General features: G+C 31.8%; 1 protein-coding gene across 1 annotated transcript in view; it reads right to left on the reverse strand.

The window, feature by feature from the left end:
- Mnat1 (MNAT1 component of CDK activating kinase) overlaps positions 1-25,998 on the reverse strand; it is a 221,933-nt gene that overhangs the window by 124,898 nt on the left and 71,037 nt on the right. Inside the window, exon 6 of the mRNA XM_076850400.2 lies at positions 20,094-20,219. Coding sequence (XP_076706515.1) covers positions 20,094-20,219 — 126 coding nt within the window. The remainder of the gene's footprint in view (positions 1-20,093; positions 20,220-25,998) is intronic.

Genomic DNA, 25,998 nt, shown 5'->3' on the forward strand with positions numbered 1-25,998 from the left:
GTACTTTAAGAAAATAGATTTTAAAAAATATGCCTACAGCTATCTTCTTCATAGGTATTAGAAAACTATTTCAGAAACTTTTTATAATCTTTTGTGTTTTCTTTTTAATTTCAAAGTTCAATTTTAGTTCAGGCTTTCTCATGGCATTTCAGAACATTTTCCTTTTTCACAATCTTGACCTGGACTCATACACAAAACTACAGGCTACTTTTCAATTCAAAAGATCTGATATCCTAGGGAAAGAGGAATTTCACAAATTCTAAGAATTATCTCTATTAACAAGAATTACTACACCATTTAAATTAATTCTTCAGGATTTGCTTTAAAAAAAGAAAAGGAAAGGAAAAAGAAAAAAAACTCATATAACCTCAAAAGTATTCTATCCTAAAAATCAGGTTCAAACTAATTTATCAGCTAATTGCTTAACATTAAGAACATGAAAATATGTTAATTCTGGTGGATAGTTCCTTGCCCTAAATACTTCTGATTTTTTTCATTAATATCAAATATACAAACAATTGAAAAAACGCTTTAGATGTTTTCCAAGTTCAATAGGTCAGTCGCTAAAAAAAATGAATTATTTTAAGGCGAAAAAATCTAATGATATAATTTTAGGAATTAGGGTTTCAGGTAGTGAGCAAAATGAGCATGTTCATAAACAGAACAAAATATACTTTGTCATTGCTGAAGAAAGAAATTTCATTAAACATTTTAAGCAACAGACACATTATTCTAGCTCTTAGGATGTTTAAAATAATTTATATCACTTTCTCTATCTAGGAAATACATTTAGAAGTTTAAGAGTTTGGACATTTGTTTATTCATCACTAAACTAGAAAACATTTTTTTCTTGTAACATCTTGTCTTCCAGAAAAAAAAAATTGTTAAATTTTAAGAGTTTTGTAGGGATTACATTTTTATATATAATTAGCATGTAAGAAACATTATTTACAAGTTATACTCATAATAATAATCTGTACCATGTGAGGCAATATAAAAATTGACAACCATAAAATTGGATCCAATGTTTTTAAAAATGCCTCAGGACCTGACCTTACACTATGTTCTCACAAAATGTCAACACTGACAGTATTTTTTAAATGTCTAAGGCCTTTAATTCATTTTAAAACATGTGTTCTTCAATATTTCCATAATATCCAAAACTACTCCTAGTGAACTCATAAGATAACGTTAACCTCCAAATAACTTAAAGCAGCTGTAAGTATATTCTTAACCTCCATTTCTTTTTGTTCCTCAAACAACAATAGCTTTCCTATCAATATATTTTCTTTCCAGCAAGAACACAGGCCTAAGCTCTTTTGCCTTTAACTTCCCATATAATATGTGCTTTTAGAATAATACAGTGTTAAAAGCATGGGCTTTTGATGTCCAAAAAAGTTGAATGCAAACTCTACATGGAGAAGATGCTGGATTTTTATTTTATTTTTTTTAACAAGGCTCAGTTTCACTTGTATTTGTATTTAAAAGGGTCAAAAATATATATGCTTTGGGGCTGGGATTGTGGCTCAGCGGTGGAACGCTCACCTAGCACGGGTGCAACCCGGGTTGGATCCTCAGCACCACGTAAAAAATAAAGGCATTATGTTTTGTCCATCTACACCTAAAAAATAAATATTTTATATATATATAAAATATATATATATATATATATATATATATATATATATATATATATATATATATATGCTTTAAAAACATAACAGTCAAGTGCCTACAAAATGCTACCAATTATATCATCATCATCAGGAAGAGGAGGAGGAAGAGAAAGAATATTCTGTACCATCTCCACAGGCTATATTTTAATATTCAACTTGATAAATCACTACAAATAATCAACATATTTTATATATTTTATAATATATTTTATATATTAAAAGGTTAAAGGTTTAACATCTTCCTGAAGAAACAATGTTATGAATTATGGTAGATTTCCAGGTTGACAATATAAAAAGCACATTAATTAGCTTAAATTCAATGAAGGGTCCTGGAAACAAGGGAGGAGGTAATACAAAGAAAAGTTTGCTTTCTCTTTCCTATGTGCCAGCCTAGCCTTAGGCAAACTTTTGAAATTTCTTACATTTTAACTTTTTCTTACTTTGTCTTTACATACTTATCCAGCACCTAGTGCCTTTCCCAATCATTATATGTTCTAACAATACAATATTACTGATCTTCTAATTGAAAACATCCCACTAAAGCTTACTATGAATCCTAATGTACTCCCTGATCTTAAGTCACCAACCTGCATCAACCACAATCAAAACTTCATTTCAGTAAGGTGTTAGTAGGAAAGAAATTAAATTGCATGATTTTACTTAGTGAACCATCTGGTTTTTATTATATTATTATTGCTTTTCAAAGGGCATTTATAAAACATTTTTCTTGAACAAATTACAAAGTAGTTGCCTTTAAAAACAAAGACTAAGAACTATTCACTTATTTTATATCTTGATTAATGTTTGTGTATTTTTAATATATATATACAATGTGTCAGCAGAGATTATCTGAGCTGAATTTTTTCATCTCTACATTTTCCTATTAAAAAAGAACAGATTCTCAAAGAGCACTACCATGTTTCCCAGTTACTTAATTAGAGTAGCATCAAGAATTCTATAATGAGGAATGGCAAAGTACAAAAAGGGTATTTGAGTGTCTAAAAATAAAGAAACTCAGGGAATCTCAAAAGTAGGCAAGATACTAAAGATCATCCCCAGTCCTACTAACCACTGCAATTTTTAATCTTCTCTTTAATTTTCTTGCCTATGGCTAAACACAATCTACCAAGATAGGTCAAAGCACCAAAATAGTCTCTAGTTAGGTCTCAATCTTCAAATAAATCCATTTAATCATACATCTTAAGGGTAGGGGTATGGTTTAGTGAAACAGCACTTGCCCAGCTTGCATGAGGCCCTGGGTTTCCTGGCAGAAAGAAATAAAGAAGAAAGGGAGGAGAAGGGAAGGGAGGGGAAAAAGGAGGGAGGGAGGAAGGGGAGAGAAAGAAGGAAGAAAGAGAAAACGAAAACATTCGACAACTCTATTAAATAAAACTACAGTATTTGTGTCACAAAAGTTGAACTTGATTCCCTTTTCCATAGAACTTTCTAGGATACATGATTCTTACAGAGGACATACATGTCCCTGCTAAGAAAAAAGTATTGACATCAATCACCATGATAATACAAAGAAGTACAGATGCGGAAGTACTTAGGCAACTTCTTTAACTATAATATTTCAATCAAGAAAACATCAGATTGTTTAACTATGAGTTCATCCAATGCTTGGGCTTTGCATTACTGTTTTTTGTTTCCAATAATTCTAACTGATGGCCAGATTGAAGTTTGAATTTTCATGCATTTATTGAACAATATTTGCTTAATAAAAATTCCCCAAAAAAGAATGGAGTTACTTTTAGGGTTCGTATTATCTGTAAAATGTGATTATTCTTTGACTTTAAAAGTCACTAATAGTTTTTAACTGACTGAAATTATTTCCAATTAGCCTATTTATAACTTAGAACACATGATTATCTCTCTGTTCACAGAGGACTTAAAATTCTGGCAGATTCTACATCACTTTAAAATTTAATCCTAGGTTTCAATCACATCCTTCCTTTTATTTTGTTATTGTTAAATATTCTTTATTTTTTTAAAAAAAAGCTAATGTTTATGAAGGATTTAATAGGTTAAGTCTGGGAAAAATTCATTTTTTATAACTGATAGCCTCTAAGATGATTCAAAGAATCATATCTGAGCACTTCGTTATGTTATAATCACAAATACCATATTGCAATATACATTTCAGGAATGAATAAGGTTATCTGTCCAAGTCTCATAAGCATTAAAACTCACAAAATCAGATTTGAACACACCCAGTCTGACACTGAAGTCATTATCTTTATCTGTTATAAGGAGGCAAGAAAAAAACCCATCTTGCTTATGTCATTAAACAGAAAAAAAGGAGATGACTGTTATTCCCATTACACCCCATTCTCAACTCAAATGCTTGTAATGAAAAAGTACAAACCATTACTACAAGGAACACAAGGAAATAGTTTGATTGCATTTAATAAAGCAGGGAAAACTGCTAGAACTGGTAACAGCAACGAAAATGTATTTTCAACATCATTTACTATTTCAAGGATAGGAGGACTTGTAATAGAAATAGGTAATTATATTTATAGATCTAATTTCCAAAACTAAAGTTAATAATACAGAAATAAAAGAACTATTTTACATAGCCCTACCAAAACCAATAATCATCACCCCCTCAAAAAAAATAAGTATATTACAATGGCAAGCATAGGAGAAGAGCTCCTAACGAGGATAATACAATTGGTTCAAGGTATAACATTATTTCCTGTATCAAATACTTTACTGGTCTCTCTCCTACTTTGATGGTTAACTCAAGAGAATCTTTGGTGCAATGGAAAAAGAATTAAACTAAAAATCTAGAGGCATGTACTCACTCTGAATTCCATTGTCCCCTTGTGTTTAGTGAATATATGAGTGAAAATGGGGAGAATATAGAAAAACTGCATACTTATATGCAAATGTATTTAATAGTATAAAATGTTCTTCAACCTTAAGATCTTACTAATTACAGCTTTCATAGAAATCTAGACCCACAGGCAGTTCAAAACACCTTGATAGGTGCTAGAGATGTAGTTCAGTGGTAGAGAACTTGCCTAACATGTGTAGGCCCTGGGTTCAATCCCCAGCACCACAGAAAAATAAATAAATAAACAAACAAACAAACTCACTATGTTGGCTTGAAGCATATACTAAAAAGTCCATTCCTATTGATAATGCTCACTTTTAGAGCAGAATATAACTCAACGAAACTACGAAGTTTTGAATGAATGTCTATCATTTACTTGCATTAATTGCACCATTCAATTTAAATTTATATTATCAAAAATTATTTGAAAGGAGCTGTTATTTATCTTATGAAAAAGTAAGCCCCAGAAATGAAAAATTCCAACAAAATAATATAATTGTGTTTATATAACATGAATGATTTGCTGTTTCTCCAAATAGCATGTAAGAAGCCAGTACTTCTTAAATGTGCAAAGTATTTCCATGTGCTTCACAAGAAAACTATCCAAAACAAACAATGTTTAAGAAATTTCTTATTACTTTATTTCATAACCATCTGTTTTTTTCCCCCTTCCTCCTATTCTCTCTTTCTGGTCCTACTCACCTTCTTTATATCTACTGCCTTCTTTATATCTATTGCTTATAGCAACATTTTTAAAAGAATAAGGCTGCAAAATTAGATATCCAGCTGGGAATTCTAGTTGTAGCTATTACTTGGCAATGTCATAGTACAGAGTCAAACATTTATCAACATGCACTCCTAAAGAGACTCACTCGTGTCTTAACATAAACATTAACTATGCTATGGTATCTTCTACTAGTCTTAAAGATTATCATTCAGTATTCATCAAAAAAAAACACATTTAATTAAAATCATGTAATCATTGAGGACAGCACAGGGGCTCATGCCTACAATCCTAGGTACTCAGGACACTGAGGCTGAGAATCATAAGTTCTAGGCCAGCCTGGGCAACTTTAGGAAGGTCCTGTCTCAAAATACAATAAAAGGAGTGGGGATGTATCTCAGAAGGAGGAGAAAGAGAAGGAAGTGGGTGGGTGAGAGGGAGAGGCAAGGAAGCAGGGAAGGAAGGAGAGGGAGAAGAAAAAGACCTTTGATTGCTATAAGTTTTATGTTTTATATGGCACATACATAGAAAATAGGTATGGATATAGGTGTATGAAATTTCATTAGGCAGGAAGGGAAAAATGAAAACAACAGTGTAAACCAACAAATAAACTAAAACAAAAAATTATCAGAATATTATCATTCCTTCACTAGAAAAGATGCTTAAGTAATCCCTTCTTAAGCTATGAAGGCTGAAGGAAAAGGCATCCTACAAAAAGAACTGACTTTAGGCTAAAAGTATTTTTAAACATAAAAACCTAAAATTACTTATTTATACGAAAGCCCAAAAAGGGTGAAAAAAATCACAAAAGTTGAAAACCTATGGACCCTTAAATTGTAAAAAGACAAATACAAAAAGAAAAACTTGAAATAAGCAATGGAGAAGTGATGTTTCACCAAAAAAAAAAAAAAAAAAGAAAGAAAGAAAAAAGAAAAATAGCTACTCTAGAAGCTATGGCAGGAGGATCACAAGTTTGGGTTCAGTCTGGGTAATTAAGATAGACCCTATCTTGAAATAAAAAGGGACTGGGGTTGTAGCTCAGTTGTAGAGTGCTTAGCACAAGCAAGGTCCTAAGTTCAGTCTCTAGCACCATCATTCATTCATTCATTCATTGATAAATAAATAAATAGGAGGAGGAGGAGGAAAAGGAGGAGAAAAAAGATGTCATGTAAGTCAGAAGGTAGTAAAATGATATATACAAAGTGGTAAAAGAAAAACATAAAACTAGCTATTCTTCAAACCTGAGGCAAAATAAAAACTTTTCTAGATAAACAAAGAAACATTAAAAAATGTTTTTAATGTTTCTTTGTTTATCTAGAAAAGATTTTGGGACTCAAACTAAAAAGTTTCTTCTCAGCAAAAGAAATAATCTGTGAGGTGAACAGAGAGCCTACATCCTGGGAGCAAATTTTTACCCCTCACACATCAGATAGAGCAATAATCTCTAGGATATATAAAGAACTCAAAAAGCTAACCACCGGAAAAAAAAAATGACCCAATCAACAAATGGGCCAAGGACCTGAACAGACACTTCTCGGAAGAGGATATACAATCATTCAATAAATAAATGAAAAAATGCTCATCATCTCTAGCAATCAGAGAAATGCAAATCAAAACCACTCTAAGATATCATCTCACTCCAGTCAGAATAGCAGCTATTATGAAGACAAATAACAATAAGTGTTGGCAAGGATGTGGGGAAACAGGTACTCTCATACATTGCTGGTGGGACTGCAAGTTGGTGCAGCCAATTTGGAAAGCAGTATGGAGATTCCTTGGAAAACTAGGTATGAAATCACCATTTGATCCTGCTATTCCTCTCCTCAGATTATTATACCCAAAGGACTTAAAAACAGCATACTACAGGAACACAGCCATATCAATATTTATAGCAGGCACAATTCACAATAGCTAATCTATGGAGCCAACCTAGATGTCCTTCAGTGGATGAACAGATAAAAATAATGTGGCATATATACACAATGGAATTTTACTCAGCATTAAAAAAGAAAAAAACCATAGTATTTGCAGGTAAATGGATGGTGTTGGAAAAGATAATGCTAAGTGTCAGCCAATCCCCAAAACACAAATATCAAATGTTTTCTCTGATATAGGGAGGTTGACTCATAGTGGGATTGGGAGAGGGAACATGGGAAGAACAGATAAATTCAAGATAGGGAAGAGGGTTGGGAGGGAATAGGAGCAGGTAGGGGAGTAACAAGCAAGGTGGAATGTGATGGACATCATTATACAAAGTACACGTATGAAGACTTGAATTGTGTCAACATACTTTATATATAAACAGAAATACAAAAAGTGTGGTATTTATGTGTATTAAGAATTGTAACGAAAAAATAATAATAATGTTATCTTAGATTAGGTAGAGAGAAGTGAAAGGAGGGGAAGGCAGGGAATGTGGGGATAAGAAAGATGGTAGAATGAAACAGACATTATTACTGATGAATGTATGTGACTGTATGACCAATGTGATTCTACAATATGTATACTCAAAAAAATGAGAAATTATATCCCATCTATGTATGATATATCAAAGTATATAAGTGCATCTAATGTCATGTATAACTAATTAAGACAAATTTTAAAAAGAACTAAAGGAAACAATTTTTAAAGAATTAAATCAAAGTCTGATTAAAATAACTTATCAAATATAGAATATCAATAATGAGACATAATTTTAAAAAGAACCAAGTCACAATTCTGGAGTATTTTTAATAATACTTATATTGATTACAAGCTGAAATTATATTTGGGATTTATTGGGTTAAATTAAATATGCTATTAAAATTTAAAATAATAATAATAATTTAAGATAAATTTTTAAAAACTTTTTTTGTAAAAATATTAAAGGAATCCTTCAGGCTAAAAGGAAATAACAACAGGCAGTAATTCAAGTTCTTTCAAAGAAAAAAAGAGCACTAAAATGGTAATTACATAGATAAATATATAAAACACTAAATGAAAACACTTCTCTCCTATTAACTAAGTTTAACTGTAAAAATTATAAAACTATGTGGTTGATCTTACAATATATAATATATATGACAATAATAGCACTCAGGAGAGAAGAAGAAGAAATGAAGCTATACTGGGTCAAAGAATCTATATATGAAGGTACACAATTAGTATAAGCTAATATGCATCTAACTAGACTAACCAAAAAAGAAGAGAAAATATCAGAAATTTTAAAAGTACTATCACTAAAATTTTTGATAATCATTCAAAGAATTTTAAGGAAATATAACAAACTTTATGTCAATAAATGATACCTTAGATAAAATCTCAAATTCTTTGAAAAATACAATTTACCAAAAAGATAAATAATACTGCATAGCTTATATCACTTTTTAAAACTGAGTTTATTAAAAATCTACATATAGGGAATGGGGTTATAGCCCAGTGGTAGAGTGCTTGCCTAGCACATGTGAGGCACTGGGTTCAATATTCAGCACCACATAAAAATAAATAAAATAAAGGTATTGTGTCTGTCTCCAACTAAAAATATATATATTTCTAAAAAATCTACATATAAATAAATTACAGTTCCATATGGTTTCACTAGTGAATTCTATAAAACATACATGGAAAAAATAACACCAATTTCATACAAATGCTTTCAAAATAGGGTAGGGGACTCTATTTCCAATTGACACCAAATATCCTGAAAAACACCATTTCTACCATTACTGGTAAAAACATTACCAGTATTATCCTCATCTTACAGCCAAACAAAGACATCTTTATATGCAAACAAACCTACAAATCAATAACTGTCATGAATATAGACATAAAAATCCTTAATGAAAACACCAGCTAATTGAATCTAAGTATATGTACTAAAAGTAGGCATTGGGAAATAAAATTTGAAATAAGTTATTCCTTTAAGACACTTAAAGTTTATGTTGTAAAACATAAAATATTTAGGAACAGATTTGACAGTAAGACCAACCACTGAAAACATTAAAACACTACTGAGATAAAGAAGTTTCTAGTGCAGAAATACATGACCCAAGAACAGGAGAACAAAATTTAGTTAACAGAAGTTGACCTAGAGATGACAAAGATGGTGAAAGTAGCAGACAACAATATTAACAAAGCGAGAATAAATATGTTTCTCATGGTCAAGACAGAGAAGGAAAAAAAAAAAGCATCAAGATGATGTCATCATCATAACCTTCCACCAAGAAGTAGCCCCTAACTTTTTGACAAGAGACAGGGCCTAGAAGCAGCTACATCTCAAGAGCAGGCATTCCAAAGAGTGTGTGAGGCCCACCCTTTCAGCCCCATCTCTGTAAGACATTGCTTCCATGTTGGGACACCTCAACTATTATCTCTGGTTACCTTGGCTATTGTCACCCCCACTTTTGGATTCAGTAGCATACATTGAGGGACAAGAGCACGATATGTATGCCCAACATCAATATGAGGAACAGATAATCTGCACAGGTACAAGAATGTAGGGTAGAAACTGTAATATTTCAGACTCACGGTGAAAAAAAGGGAAGACACATGGACAACATGAAAAAACAAGGGCAAAATGTGCCCCAAACAAACCAGGATACTATAATAACAGAACCCATAGACAGAAAAGTTGATGAAATGTCAGAGAAGGAGTTCAGAAGGTTCATAATTAAAATGATCTGTGAATTAAAGAATGACCTAAATGAGCAAATACAGGTAAAAATTCATCATTCCAACAAAGAGATAAGAGAACAAAAGGTTACTTCAACAAGGGATAGAAAAAAAAGTCAGAAATCCTTAAAATGAAGGATATAATAAATTAAATAAAAAACTCAATAGAAAGCATAACCAACAGACTAGATCACTTGGAAGACAGAAAGATAATGAAGACAAAGTATACAATCTGGAAAATAAAGTTGATCACACAGTGAAGATAGTAAGAAATCATGAAGAGAACATCCAAGAATTATGGGGCAGCATCAAAAGACCAAATCTAAGAGTTATTGGGATAGAGGAAGGCACAGAATTACAAACCAAAAGAATCCACAATCTCTTCAATGAGATAATATCATAAAATTTTCCAAGCATGAAGAACAAATTGGAAAACCAACTACAGGACACCAAATGTAAAAAAAATTACAACAGATGTACACCAAAGCACATTATAATAGCATAAAGAATAACGAGAGACTCTTACAAGCTGCACAAGAGAAGAATGAAGATCGCATATAGGAGGAGGTCAATTCATATCTCAGTAGATTTTTCAAGACAGACCCTCAAAGCCAGGAGATCATGGAACAATATATGCTAAGCGCTGAAAGACAATGGATGCCAACCAAGAATCTTATATCCAGAAAAACTAAGCTTTATATTTGAGGATGAAATAAAAACTTTCCATGATAAACAAAAGTTAAAAGAATTTACAACTAGAAAGCCTGCACTACAGAATGTCTTCAGCAAAATATTCCAAGAAGAGGAAATGAAAAACAATGATGAAAAACAGCAGAGGGAGTGATTACACTAAAGAAAAACCTAATCAGAGGAGAAACCAAGTCACGTTAAATACCAAAAATAAACAAAAATGGCTGGGAATAAAAATGATGCCTCAATAATAACATGGAATATTAATGGCCTAAACTCACCAATCAAAAGACAGACAAGCAGGTTGGATTTAAAAAAAAAAAAAAATCCTAACAATATGATGCCTTCAAGAGACTCAATTCATAGTAAAGACATCCACAGACTGAAGGTGAAGGGTTGGGAAAAATCATACCACTCACATGGACTGAGGAAAAAAGCAGGGGATTCCATCCTCATATCAAATAAAGTAGACTTCAAGCTAAAGTCAATCAAAAAGGATAAAGAAGGACACTGCATACTGCTCAAGGGAACCATACACCAACAAGACTTAACAATTATAAATATATATGCCCCAAACAATGGAGCATCTACGTTCATCAAACAAACTCTTCTCAAGTTCAACAGTCAAACAGATTGCAACACAATAATTTTGAGTGATTTTGAGTAATTTTTGAGTGATTTTAATGCACCTCTTTCATCACTAGATAGATCTTCCAAACAAAAGCTGAACAAAGAAACTATAGAATTCAATAATACAATCAATAACTTGGACTTAACTGACATATATAGGATTTTTCATCCTTCAATGAGAGAAGACACTTTCTCCTCAGCAGCACATGGATCCTTCTCTAAAACAGACCATAAATTATGCCACAAAGTAACTCTTAGAAAATATAAAAAAGTAGAGATACTACCTTGCATTCTATCAGATCATAAAGGAATGAAATTAGAAATCAATGATAAAATAAGAAATAAAATCCACTCCAAAACCTGGAGACTAAATAATATGTTACTCAATGAACAATGAGTTGCAGAAGACATCAAGGAGGAGATTTAAAGATTTTACAAGTGAATGAGAACACAGATATAACATATCAAAATCTCTGGGACACTATAAAAGCAGTTCTAAGAGGAAAGTTCACTGCATGGAGTTCATGTCTTAAAAGAAGAAAAAATCAATAAATAAATGACTTAACATTACATCTCAAAGCCCTAGAAAAAGAACAAATCAACACCAAAAGCAGCAAAAGACAGGAAATAATTAAAATCAGAGCTGAAATCAATGAAATTGAAACAAAAGAAACAACTGAAAAAATTGACAGAATTAAAAGTTGGTTCTTTGAAAAAAATAAATAAAATTGACAGACCCTTAGTCGTGCTAACGAAGAGAAGGAAAATAACATACTAGATGAAAAAAATGAAATATCACAACAGACACTACAGAAACACAGAAGATAATTAGAAATTATTTTGAAAATTTGTACTCCAATAAAGTAGAAACTATAGAAGGCATTACAAATTTCTAGAGTTATATAATTTGCCCAAATTGAATCAGGATGATAGACACAATTTAAACAGATCAATTTCAAGTGACGAAATAGCAGACGCCATCAAAAGTCTATCAACCAAGAAAAGTCCAGGTCCAGATGGATACACAGCCAAGTTCTACAAAACCTTTAAAAGAACTAATACCAATGCTCTTCAATTTATTTCAGACAATTAAAAAAAGAGGCAGCACTTCCAAACTCATTCTATGAGGCCAATATCACCCTGATTCCCAAACCAGGCAAAGACACATCAAAAAAAAGAAACCTTCAGGCCAATGTCTCTAATGAACATAGATGCAAAAATTCTCAATAAAATTCTAGCAAATCAAATAAAAAACATATCAAAAAGATCATGCACCACGATCAAGTGGGATTCATCCCAGGGTTGCAAGGTTGGTTCAACATACAGTAATCAATAAATGTAATTCACAACTTTATCACATCAATAGACGCTTAAAGAATCATATGATCATCTCAATAGGCGCAGAAAAAGCATTTGACAAAATACAGCACCCCTTTATGATCAAAACACTAGAAAAATTAGAGATAACAGGAACATATCTCAATATCATAAAGGCTATCTATGCTAAGCCCCAGGCCAACATCATTCTAAATGGAGAAAAATTGAAAGCATTCCCTCTAAAAACTGGAACAAGACAGGGATGCCCTCTTTCACCACTTCTATTTAACATAATTCTTGAAACACTGGCCAGAGCAATTAGACACATGAAAGAAATTAAAGGGATACACATAGGGAAAAAAGAACTCAAATTGGCACTATTTGCTGATGATATATGATTCTATACCTAGAAGACCCTAAAATTTCCACCAAAAAACTTCGAGAACTAGTAAATGAATTCAGCAAAGTAGCAGAATATAAAATCAATACTCATAAATCAAAGGCATTTCTGTATATCACTGATAAATCCTCAGAAAGGGAATAAGGAAAACTACCCCATTCTCAATAGCCTCAAAAAATAAAATAAAATAAAATACTTGGGAATCAACTTAATGAAAGAGGTGAAAGATCTATAGAATGAAAATTACAGAACCCTAAAGAAATCACAGAAGACCTTAGAAGATGGAAAGATGTACCTTGCTCTTGGATAGGAAGAATTAATATCATCAAAATGACCATACTACCAAAAGCACTATACAAATTTAATGCAATTCTGATCAAATCCCAATGGCATTCCTCATAGATATATAAAAAGCAATCATGAAATTCATCTGGAAAAATAAGAGACCCAGGATAGCTAAAGCAATCCTTAGCAGGAAGAGCGAAGCAGGTGGCATCACTATACCAGACCTTAAACTATATTACAGAGCAATAGTAACAAAACAGCATGGTATTGGCACCAAAACAGACTGGTAGACCAATGGTACAGAATAGAGGACACAGAGACTAACCCACAATATTACATTATCTTATATTAGACAAAGGTGCCAAAAACATGCATTGGAGAAAAGATAGCCTCTTCAACAAATGGTGCTGGGAAAACTGGAAATCCATATGCAACAAAATGAAATTAAACCCCTATCTCTCACCATGCACAAAACTCAACTCAAAATGGATCAAGGACCTAGGAATAAAACCAGAGACCCTACATCCAATAGAAGAAAAAGTAGGCCCTAATCTTCATCATGTGGGATTAGGCCCCAAATTCCTTAATAAGACTCCTTTGGCACAAGAATTAAAATCAAGAATCAATAAATGTGATGGACTCGAACTAAAAAGTTTCTTCTCAGCAAAAGAAACAGTCTGTGAGGTGAACAGAGAGCCTACATCTTGGGAGCAAATCTTTACCCCCTCACACATCAGAAAGAGCACTAATCTCTAGGATATATAAAGAACTCAAAAAGCTAAACAGCAAAAAAAAAAAAAAAAAAAAAAAAAAATTGTACATTTAACCCCATTGTGGCATCTGTGTCTCAGAGGACTCAAATTACAGCAATAACGTGTCAAAATTTGTGAGAAGCAGCTAAAGAAATGCTTTAAAGAAAATTCTTATTATATGTCTATAATTCTATGAAATCAGAAAGTTAACAAATCAATAATCTGCACTTCTACTTTTAAAAATTAGAAAAGTAGAGCAAACTAACCCCAATTAAGAAAAATGAAGGAAATAATAAAAGAGGTATTATCAATGGAATGGAAAACAGAAAACAAAAAAAAAATGATGAACAAGAACTGGCCCTCTGATTAGATCAATAAAACTGACAAACCTCAACCCAGACTTATAAGAGATAAAAAAAAAAATGAGAAGATATAAATTACCACTATCAGGAATGAAAGAAGGAACATTGTAGAGATCCTACAGGAATTTCCCAACTTTACAGAGATTATAGATGGTCTTCTTTATGTTCATAAAAAGTCCATCACTTTAAATTCTAGACTACAGGAGTCATATTAATACTTAGCTAACCCACACAATTTTTTAAAATTATAATATAGATGAAAGCCCTCAGCCCTTGTAAGGTACTTTAACCTCTTTGAACTCAATACCATAGGAGTTATGAACCCTAGACCAATCTAAGAAACCAACTTATGGGCTGAGTAAAAGCTCTAAACTCTCATGGCATCACCTGGAAAAGGCTCTGTTAAGCAGGAAGAGAAGGAAACAGCAATATATTCTCAGCTCTACCATTGAAGATGAAGCCTAATAGGAGACGCCAGAAGCTCTCTCAGTAAAAGGACTTCCAGGGCAGAAAAATGTTACAAAGAGAGAGGGCACTAACAGAACATAAGAGTCTTATAGGTTATCTACCAATTGTACATGTTTAAAAAACTTTGTAGAGATTGTGACTATATTTCACAAAACAAAAGATTATGGGAGGGGAAAAGGAATAAAATGAATAATAGTATCACACTATTTGCAATAATTTAATATGAATTAAAACAGAGTCAAAACAAGTACTAATACATCAGATGTCCCAAATAGGATGTTCCTTTTTTGATTCCCTCAAAGAATAAACAAACCAATTTTGACAGAATACAGGGAACTATTCTCGAAAATGGAAGGGGAAGTGCCAAGATCCCTATGAGGATCAAAAACCTAAGGTAACACCATAGAGAGAAGAGTAAAGCACCCTATCTCTTCCATATTTGCTCCCCAACCCAGACTGGCTTAAAACCACATAAGCCTTCTAAATATATCCTGCATAATCCTCATTGCTAATGGAGACAACTATTCAAGAGACTTCTGCAATCCCTAGAGACCCCAAACAAAACATGAAGAGTCACATGGAATTCATCAGCCATAGAATAGAAGTTCATGTTATACTCTCTCCCAACCCCCATAACCAAGCTGCCATGGCTCTATGCCTTTTATTTATTTATTTAGTTAGTTAGTTAGTTAGTTGTCAATGGACCTTTATTTTACTTATCGATATGTAGTGCTGAGAATCAAACCCAGTGCCTCAAACATGCTAAGCAAGTGCTCTACCACCCAACCCCAACTTGGTGCCATTTTAAAACCAGACTGACTGCTAGAGTTTCTGTCAACTGGGGGCTAGTCATGGTATATTTCCATTGTATTCTACTGTGTTCTAGCAAGCTAATGTCAATAGTTACAATACCAAAACCCCAATTGCTTGAAGGCTAAAATCAGCAAAAAAAATCTTAGCTTAAAAATCCAAACAGCATCTGATCCCCTCAGGAAATAGGAATAATTGCACAAAGGGGAAAACAAGACAGTTGGCAACCTACATTCACCTGCACTCAGTCCAACAAGTGGCCAGGCATCCTTCTAGAAAATTTAGCAAAGAAATGGTAGGCCCAACTTGCTCCAGTGTACTTGTAATTAGCCCAATGACTACTTAGGTGGTAGTCCTGGCCTCCGGGAAAGCCCTCCACACAGACTGCCAACTTACAGTGTCCAAAACCAATAATGAATAGAAAAAACCTAAACAGAGTACTAATGAGCAATAAAATCAAATCCCTAATAAAATTTCAAAAAAGAATATCCCAGGACTGGGTGGCTTCCTTACTATTTCTAACAAAATTTTAAAGACAAATGTATACCAATTCTTTTCAAACTATTTTTAAAAAAGTGTTTAAGAAAAAAAAGAGGGGCTGGGATTGTGGCTCAGCAGTAGAGTGCTCGCTTAGCACAGGAGGGACCCGGATTCGATTCTCAGCACCACATAAAAATAAAGGCATTTCGTTGTGTCCATCTACAAAAAAAAAAACATTCTCTCTCTCTCTCAAAAAAAAAAAAAAGAGGAATTTTTCCAAACCATTCTATAAAACCAATATTACCCTGATGCCAAAACCAGACAAAGACACAAAAAGGGAAATTACATACTAATGTCCCTCATGAATATAGAGGCAAATTTTTAAAAATATATATATACTGGCAAACCAAATCCAATAGCATTTATGAATTTATTCCAGTGATATAAAGACAGTTCAATATACACAAATAAATACATTTGCTACATCATCTCAAACAGAATAAAGAAAAGTACTTCAAGATCTTCAGACTAAAAACTCAGTATGAACCTAATATGTAGGATTCATTCACTCATCCAAAAATACTTCAAGAAGAACCATGATGTATATGACACTATTCTAGGTGCTAGAAACACATCTTGCTCTAGGTTCACAGAGTTTATATTTAATGGTAAAGATAAACATTAAACAATGTGTCTATAAAATACCTTCTAATAGTGATATATGCTTTAAAGAGTTAAAAGATATAAAATAACAGGGGTAGGGATAAGAGAAAGATACTTTAGCTTGGACAATGAAAAATTTAATGTTTAACACTACCTGTTAATACATCTGTTTCTTACCTTAAGTTTTTTGCTATTGCTTTTTTCTCTACTGGGATTTTTACTTGGCTAACTCATTTTCACCATTCACTTTCGGTACAAGTATCACGTTCTTACAGATGAGAAAGTGACTGATTAATATTCTGGAATTTATTCTAAATATATTGGAAAGGCAATGAAATACATTAAGGAGGTGATGTTTTCATATTTTTCATTGTTTATTTACCATCATCAATCCATCTGGGGAACCATAAAAAGATTACAGATTATAAAGAAGAATAGAGAGATAAGATGGAAGATTACCACAGGAGTCCAAGAAAGACGTGATGGTAACTAGCGTAGGATAACAGAGATGGGGACAAATTGATGAAATCAGGATACATTTTTGGAGGTAAAGCCAACTTACTATTGAATCATATAGATTTTCAAACTACTGTAGTTAGCAACTAAAAAAAAAATTATTTTAAAGAGTTCCAAAAAACTTAAGATGAACTATTACATCTTCTAGTAAGATTAAGCCAGATCTTATTTCAGTATTATATATACAATAAAAGAAAGGGAACTGGAAAATAGCAGCAGCTACTATACATTTGTTAAAAATGGAAGCAATGTATTAATAACTTCAATGATAAAAGCATGATATATGTACCTTATCTGTTGAGGTCAAACGAAGAAAAATAGACCCTGGCCTTTAAAAATTAGAATATTATTTCTAATTAGAAATGTACTTTGAGTACAGACCAAGGACCCAAAGGACTTAAAAACAGCATACTATAGGGACACAGCCACATCAATGTTTATAGCAGCACAATTCATAATAGCTAAACTGTGGAACCAACCTAGATGCCCTTCAGTAGATGAATTAATTTAAAAAAATGTCATATATACACAATGGAATATTACTCAGCAATAAAAGAGAATAAAATCATGGCATTTGCAGATAAATGGATGGCCTTGGAGAAGATAATGCTAAGTGAAATTAGCCAATCCCAAAAAGACAAATGCCAAATGTTTTCTCTGATATAAGGTGACTGACTCCTAGAGGGGTAGGGAGGGGAAGCATGGGAGGAATATAGAACTCTAGATAGGGCAGAGGGGTGGGAGGGGAAGAGAGCGGGCAGGGGGTTAACAATGATGGTGGAATGTGATGTAGATCATTAACCAAAGTACATGTATGAAGACATGAATTGATGTGAACATACTTTATATACAAACAGTGATATGAAAAATTGTGCTCTATATGTATAATAAGAATTGTAATGCATTTCACTGCCATGTATTTAAAAAATAAAATCAATTTTAAAAAGAAATGTATTTTGATAACATTTTTGAAATACTGATTCCTATACACTAATCACACTCAACTTATAACAGAGGATATGTACCTGAAATGTACAGCTTTGTGTGTCATCTAAGCATAGGACTGCATACTGAAAATCATTGACTTGACTAATGTTTTCAGCTAAATTCAGCCATTTCAATATTGCATGTATTAACAATAGCTTTGAAATACAGGCATATAATGAAAAATGTCAACCAAAAAATCTGCAAACTCTATCAGCCTGAGTATTGTAATGCCAGGGTAAAAAAGTGAAAATTCAATTCTTCATTCCATGAGTTCTTACATAGTTTATTAGAGAATCTGACCACAACCACAACATAAGCAAAACACAGTTTGGTTGTAAGTTACAGACAGAGTACATCTAGAAAAGAATGTGCCAACTTGGTTTTAAGTGACTACAGAGAAGTACCCAAGATACTTTCCAAGAGACGAAGAAATGTATTTATTTAATAATCTAACACATTTTTTCACTCATTCACTAACAGAATAGTAACTATGGCAAAACTATTCTACATTTTATGTTACTATTATTTTTACTGCTTCCTGATGTTACATTAGACATTTGCAAAAAAAAAAAAAAAATCCACCTCATGAAATTAAAAAAAATAGTTTCAATGAGCAAAATATCAAAAAAAAAAAACCATATATGCATTATAATTCACTAAAGGGTTGATGTAATATATAAACTCAGGTACTATTCTAATCAATTATCTATTTATTTGTTCATCCATCCCTCACTCAATTACCTAGGCTTCTAGCCAAGATTCATGAAAAGCTTATTAGGTGTCAGTTCTAGAAGCTTATAGATTGATAATGAGACAGGTGAACTGATAATTTTAATACAATGATTGTAAGTCTTAATATAAAAGAATGCTCAAGAGTTAATAATAATGGGACCATGGTAGCAAAAGAAAGAAAAATACAGAGAGGATAACTTAGCATAGCAAGATTAAATAAGAAATGTTATTCTCTAAATTTGATACTGTATAATATTAAATTAAACCCTATAATCATTTCACAAAAAGTTAGTAACCTACAAGCTTTGATTGGTTTAGTTTTATATTTTAAAGGAAACATTTGGAGAAAAAGAGGAAAATCTAAAAATGTTACACAGAATTTGTGTGTACAGACATGCTAAATACATGAAGAATTACTGTATTACAAAATTAGTTGACTATCTTAACTACAATTTCAAAATGCTGCCACATTTTTATACTACTATAATGACACTCACTATTTTAAAATAATTCACTAATATAAAAGTTATATATTTTACAATAGCTCTATCTCAAAAATCTGGATGTTAAACACATATTAAAACTAATATGACAAAGCATACAATTCCAAAAGAAATAACCGAATAAAATCTTTCTTTCAAATGAATAGCTAAAATATTTTTTTAATTTCAAATTAGTTTATCCTTGCAACAATCTAGAAGTTAAAAATGGCTTCTAAAAAAGTATCTATCTATCCATATATAGAGAGAGGGAGACAGAGAGAGAGAGAATTGTTTGCAGAGAAATACAAATTGATATTTGTTTTCCTATTCTATATCATCAAATACTTCCTTAATGAGACTAAACATTTTCTTTTAAAAAATATTTTCCTAAATTACGAGATTAAAAAAAATACAAATCTAATATCACACTCAATAAAACTGTGTTTATACTTGCTAAATATTCACTTTCCTTACAATGTGCATGTCCATATTTGCAAACATCTAATCTACATCAGACATTGTTCTTAAACATCTGTACCTTTCCGTTTACTGAGAAATTAATATTGAATTATAAAGCATAATCTCTGAAAAAATATCTTTTAAATAAGCAATTAAAATAAGGCTTACCATTTTGATGCCTGTAGAAAATGTCACTGGTTTTATAGGTTTAGGTTTCTCAAGTTGCATTTCCAATTGGGTGGATCTATCTTTATGCTGAGCCAAAAGCAGAGCAACAGGGAGATCAGAACTCTCCTATAAGAAAAGTTCAAGTTCAATATGAAAGTTAAAAAGGACAAACTAAACAGGAACAAAACTTTTAAAGTAAGCCTTTTCTGTAAGTATTTGATATTGGACTAAATATTCACTTTCTGGAGAACGCTTTACAGAAAATATTAACATTCCATAATAAGAAAAGGCTGTTGTAGACTCATAAATCAAAATAACCCGCAAACAAGTATTTTTATAAAATCCACATTAAAGACAATATAATAGGGTCATATTTCATCTAGCCACCAACTGTATTTATTAAAAAAAAAAGAAGCTAATCACAAAAAGAGTAGTACAAAGTACTATAACTTAGATCAGATGTTTACCTAAGACACATTCTTTTTACCAGAGATTTCAGACCAATTTAAAATTGTTTCCTATTAGATTTCACCTAAGGCTGTTTGGAAATGATCCTTGCTCTATTTTGCACAATGGATCTATTGTATGTACAATCAAATGTATTTTTATTTTCTTCTTTACTAACTTTTAAAAATTAAATCTAAATTTTTTTAATTAAGTAACAAAATTATAAACATTTTTAATATCTTATATTGATAATAAACCAGGATCAACATGTACAAAAATCTACACACACACACATATTTAATTAAAACATGCAAAACTCTGACTGATTCTTACACGTACTGTTATTTATCCTGTTACACATGAAGACTTCTTACATGTTTAAAGTGCTACAAAGCTAATATCTAAACTAAGTTACATGCAAATTTTTTCTGACTTGTCAGTTAAATAATAACCTAGAAACATATGCAGAGGTAGGTCTAGAGAGAAGGTGATCTTTTTTCCCTTCCTGTGACACATAAACACAGACACACATATACATGTGTGCGCACATGCATATGCACATACACACACACACACACACACACACACATATTCCATATCTATAAACAAATACGAAGGTACACATTCTTATCTCCTATACCAAGGTTATTTATGAAAACATATTGTTAAAATGGGCTATAGATAGGGTTGGAGGTATAGCCTAGTCATAGACTTCTTGGAACATGAATGAGACCCTTAAGTTTGATCCCCAGCACTGCAAAAAAAAAGGGGGGGGGGGCGGGTAGGGGTATGGGAGTACAGATTTTTAAAATAGTCACCACCCAGAATTTAATTTTGAAGAAACTCTACAATTAATGTTTCACAATACCACTTAATACTTTTTAGGCACAAATGGAGCTAATATAATAAAAGCAATTATTTAAGGTTCCAGTGTGTAAGTAATTCAAAATAACAAGCAATTTAATTCAAGAGTATCCTAGAATAAAGTTGGCATAACACAATTTTGTAACAGAAGTGCTTTGCAAGAGGAATAACATGAGGCTCAGACTTCTAAAAGTAAATACAGCCTGTAATCTCAAGACTTCTAAAAGTAAATACGGCCTGTAATCTCAACACCTCGGGAGGCTAAGGCAGGAGGACTGCAAGTTTCAGGCCAGCTTCAACAATTTAGTGAAGTCCTAAGTAACTTAGTGAGAGCCTAAATAAAAAATAAAAAAGAACTGGGGATGTAGCTCAGTGATAAAGCTTCCCTGGATTAAATCCTCAATATAAAAAAAAAAAAGAAAAAAAAAGTTAATGGAAGTATACAAATTTTACTTATAAAATGTATCCTTATTAAGAGAGAAAATCATTGAGACCTACTTTTAGCAATAATGAAGGAGTTAGTGAAATACTGTAGAAGAATATGCTTGAATATCTACAACAAAGCATTAGTAATGCAGTAGTAACAGGACTATGAATCCCTGAAGCTATTTTAGATTTCCATTAAGCATTTTAAATTAAAAACTTTTTAACTGGACTAAGACCTAAAAAGCCTTTTAAAAGCCATTCCACCTTTTCATATGTAGAAACTAACAGAGGAAATATAAATTATCTTGGCTAAAAAGTTAAATCATTACTCTCCAACTTATAATCAAAATGAAAGTATATGCTCATCCACAACTGATATTTATTCTAAAAAGCAAAACTTATTTATGAAAGCAAGATAACATGTTCACTTCAAAAAATGCTAATTAAGCCAGTTTACTTCAATCCTGGTTTCACATTCATATAAAAGGAATAAAAATAAACATTCTAGGTATCTAAAATTAATTTTAATACTAAAGCATAGAATTTACTTTAAATCTAACTTAATTCTTTCTACTTTAGTACTAAAAACTCTTGAAGCATGAAAGCCTTTGTGAGTGTTAAAACTAGAATCATGCATGACAACAAAAAATATCTATAGGGTAAAATAAACTATGTAAAAAATATATGCTCTGAGGAATATATAACATGTAAATTCCATCTTTCAAGTTACTTCATACTTCTTAGTATTACATTTTGCATTGAAAGTTTCCATAACCTATAACTGCCCAAAGGCACAATGTTTAATATTTAAAGAAACTTTAATAAGACTGCCTGTAATACTCATTAAAAGCTTCATAATGAGCATTTTTAAAAGATTATTTTAACTGACTTTAAGCAAGCCATCTGGCAAACAATATTTCTAATAAAAATCAGCTACTGCATTTGACAACAATATTAGCCCATACAAAATTTAAGACATAAACTGAAGAAAATTTTCAAATGGGAATATAAAAAGATTTAATAAGACAGGACCTGATTAAAAATCTCTTTCCAAACCATTAAAAAAAATTAAATTTACAGTTAGGATTAAATAAATGGACTTTTTAGCCAATATTATGGCAAATGCTAAGCCATAAACATTAAGACCATAACATTAAAATCCTGTCACATAGAGTATAATGTAATGCCACTGCTCTTTAAAAGTTTAAAAAGTGGCTTTTGACACAAGAACTAAACTCAAAAACAGGAGGGAAAAAAATTTAGTAAGCAGTACTTGTATAAATTAGGTTCATGGAATAATGCTAAGATTCAAGGCTAGATATATTTACAAATACAATGCTAGCTATTTTCTTAATAAAATCTAACACATAAACACATACAGAAGAAGAAATACATTATTTAATAGGGCTCAAAAAGATATGAGAAATTTATGTTAATATTTATAATGAAAACATTAATAAAGATTTGAATATTAATGTAATTAAGAATCTTTAAAAATAAATTTTAAAATGGAAACCAGAAATCCAACTACAGTGGTATTCTAAACCAATATGTTGTGATTAATTGTACTAATGAATTCAGCAAATTACTAAGAATTATTTAACCACTATGTTATATGACCTAAATAGTGAGCAAAGTATGTGTGGTAATGACTTGCAGGTGAAGAAAACAGGAAGTGGGGGGAAGGACTCACAAAAACCAATATTAACTCCAGATCATATACAATGTACATTGGCAGTTTCACATCATACTTCATGCCTCACTGAATTAAAGGGGAGCTTCATGCCAACAGCAGCTCATTGAGGCAGCAAACTTTAGTACTTTTAAGGACAAAAAATTATGCAAGAATGATTGCTATGCAAAGCTAGCTAACTTCAAAATGAAATCTGAAAACCCTTTCTATTAATGAGACATAAAATACTAAAAGTATATTTTCATGTAATCTCAAATTTCTATACTTGGGATTAATTCAACTATCTATAAAGACAAGCATTATTCCCCAAAAAAGTGCTTCCCTCTTTGTATAACATGATTGGGGAAGAATCTTTCAATAAAATAACTATAAAAATTAACATTTACTAATTCATCCTTTAAAATTTTCAATTTCTTACCAAACACATCTACAAAAATGCAAAACACAACAGGTATCATTTCAGCTTCTAAAGCCATACTTTCCACTTAATAACTTTAAGAAAGAACTAATGAAAGTTGCTAGGGAAAACACCATTATTCTATTTTTATATGCTTCTGCCCTCATTTTCAGAACAATATTCACATTCCACTCACAGAAATTAGATAGGATTTTATGATAAACATTTTCTGTCTAAACCTCATTAATCTCTTATTTTTCCTTTCTCATCTATTTCTAAAATTAAGTAATTTTGCTTTCCCTTTTTATTCCTGATTAACTGGATTAGATGCTTTTGGGGACAAAAGCACAATGTAACAATACATGCATATATATTTATCTCACCATAGAATAACAACATATCAATTAGATGTGATAAGTGTGTTAACACTGAATAAATAACTCATTATGTGGACAAAAATGGGAAGGGAAGAATATAAAAAGACTTTCCTAGAGAGGAAGGTCTTCTAGTTTGGGATGTTATCAATATTATACAGGATTATAAGCATCAGAGCTATATTATAGTATCAAATCTATAAAACACATCACAAACTTTACTAATTATTTCTATTATAACAACAATTACTTACGGAGCTGATTGCTAGAAACCACCAATATTGTAACAACACTTCTTCCAAAAATATTGTTTTCTCATATAAAATATGAAATCAAGTTATATCAGAGTAACCAGAGTTATTACAAACCTTAGCACAAAGCCACAACATTCAAAAATGAGCTACTAGAAAAATCAATATTAATCCAGGGAAAAATACTACAAAAACAATGTGCTTTAGTTGGTAAGTTTAGAAACATATAAACAATCTCTGAAAAGTATACTTGTTTAGACTGAGAGACTTAAGAATCCTATATTTTTTCTCACATGTGAAAGCTAGAAGAGAGGACCTCATGAAAATAGAAGGGAGACAAGTAGAGCAAGGGAAGAGGGCTGGGGGAAGGAGGAGAGAAGACAGAGGAAAGGTAATGGGAAATGAAATAGACCAATCTATACTATATGCATATACAAACATATCACAAAGGATCTCACTATCACATGTAATTATAATGCACCAGTAAAATTTAATTAGAAAAGAATATACTGCCTTATATCATTTATCTTTTTAAAATACTTTTTCTAGTAGATGGACACAATGCCTTTATTTTATTTATTTTATTTTTATGTAGTGCTGAGGATCAACCCCAGTGCCCCACATGTGCTAGGCAAGTGCTCTGCCAACTGAACTACAACCCCAGCCCCTACCTTATGTCATTTATATTACTCTCATCCGAAAATAAAATGGAGAGTCATGAAAAAGGTGTTTTTTTTTTAAAGGAAGAAAAGGAATTTTAATGTTCTTCTTTAAAGGCCCATAAATAGTACCATGTCCACATCTTAGGCAAATCACTTCAAATCCTTCATGGCAGGTGGGAGAATATAAATAAATTAGCATATGAGTGAGATAAAATAATAGTCATTTTCATGATTCTTATTGCTAAACTCTCTTTGGGGTAGAGACTGGATATCAAATGAATTTATACTGTCCCAAATTTTGAGAGAATTTTTTTTCCAAGCACGTACTATGTAGATTAAAGATGGCCATAATCCTCCCACCAGAAGTAAGATCTATATCCCTTCCTCCTGAAACTGAATGGGCTCTCTTTTACTAATAAATATGATGAAATTGATCCTGCACAAATTTCTCAACCCAAGTCTTAATACATTAATAGCTTCTACTTATTTTTTACGTAGATTTATTTTTTAGTTGTAGATGGATACAATATCTTTATTTTATTTATTATTTTTATGTGGTGCTGAGGATCGAATCCAGGGCCTCGCACATGCTAGGTGAGTACTCTACCACTGAGCCACAACCTCAGCTCCCGCTTCTACTTCTTAATACATTACCAGCCTCTATTTCTTTATTCTTAAAATATTCCCTCCTATAGTCCCAACTACACAGCTATAAAAACCACCTAGGGAGGTGCCCTAAGAATACATGGGAGGAGAATAGCCCCAGAGACCCATTTGAATTTTCGTCCCAC

This window comes from Callospermophilus lateralis, chromosome 3 (genome assembly GCF_048772815.1).
Source record: "Callospermophilus lateralis isolate mCalLat2 chromosome 3, mCalLat2.hap1, whole genome shotgun sequence".
Lineage (NCBI taxonomy): Eukaryota > Metazoa > Chordata > Mammalia > Rodentia > Sciuridae > Callospermophilus > Callospermophilus lateralis.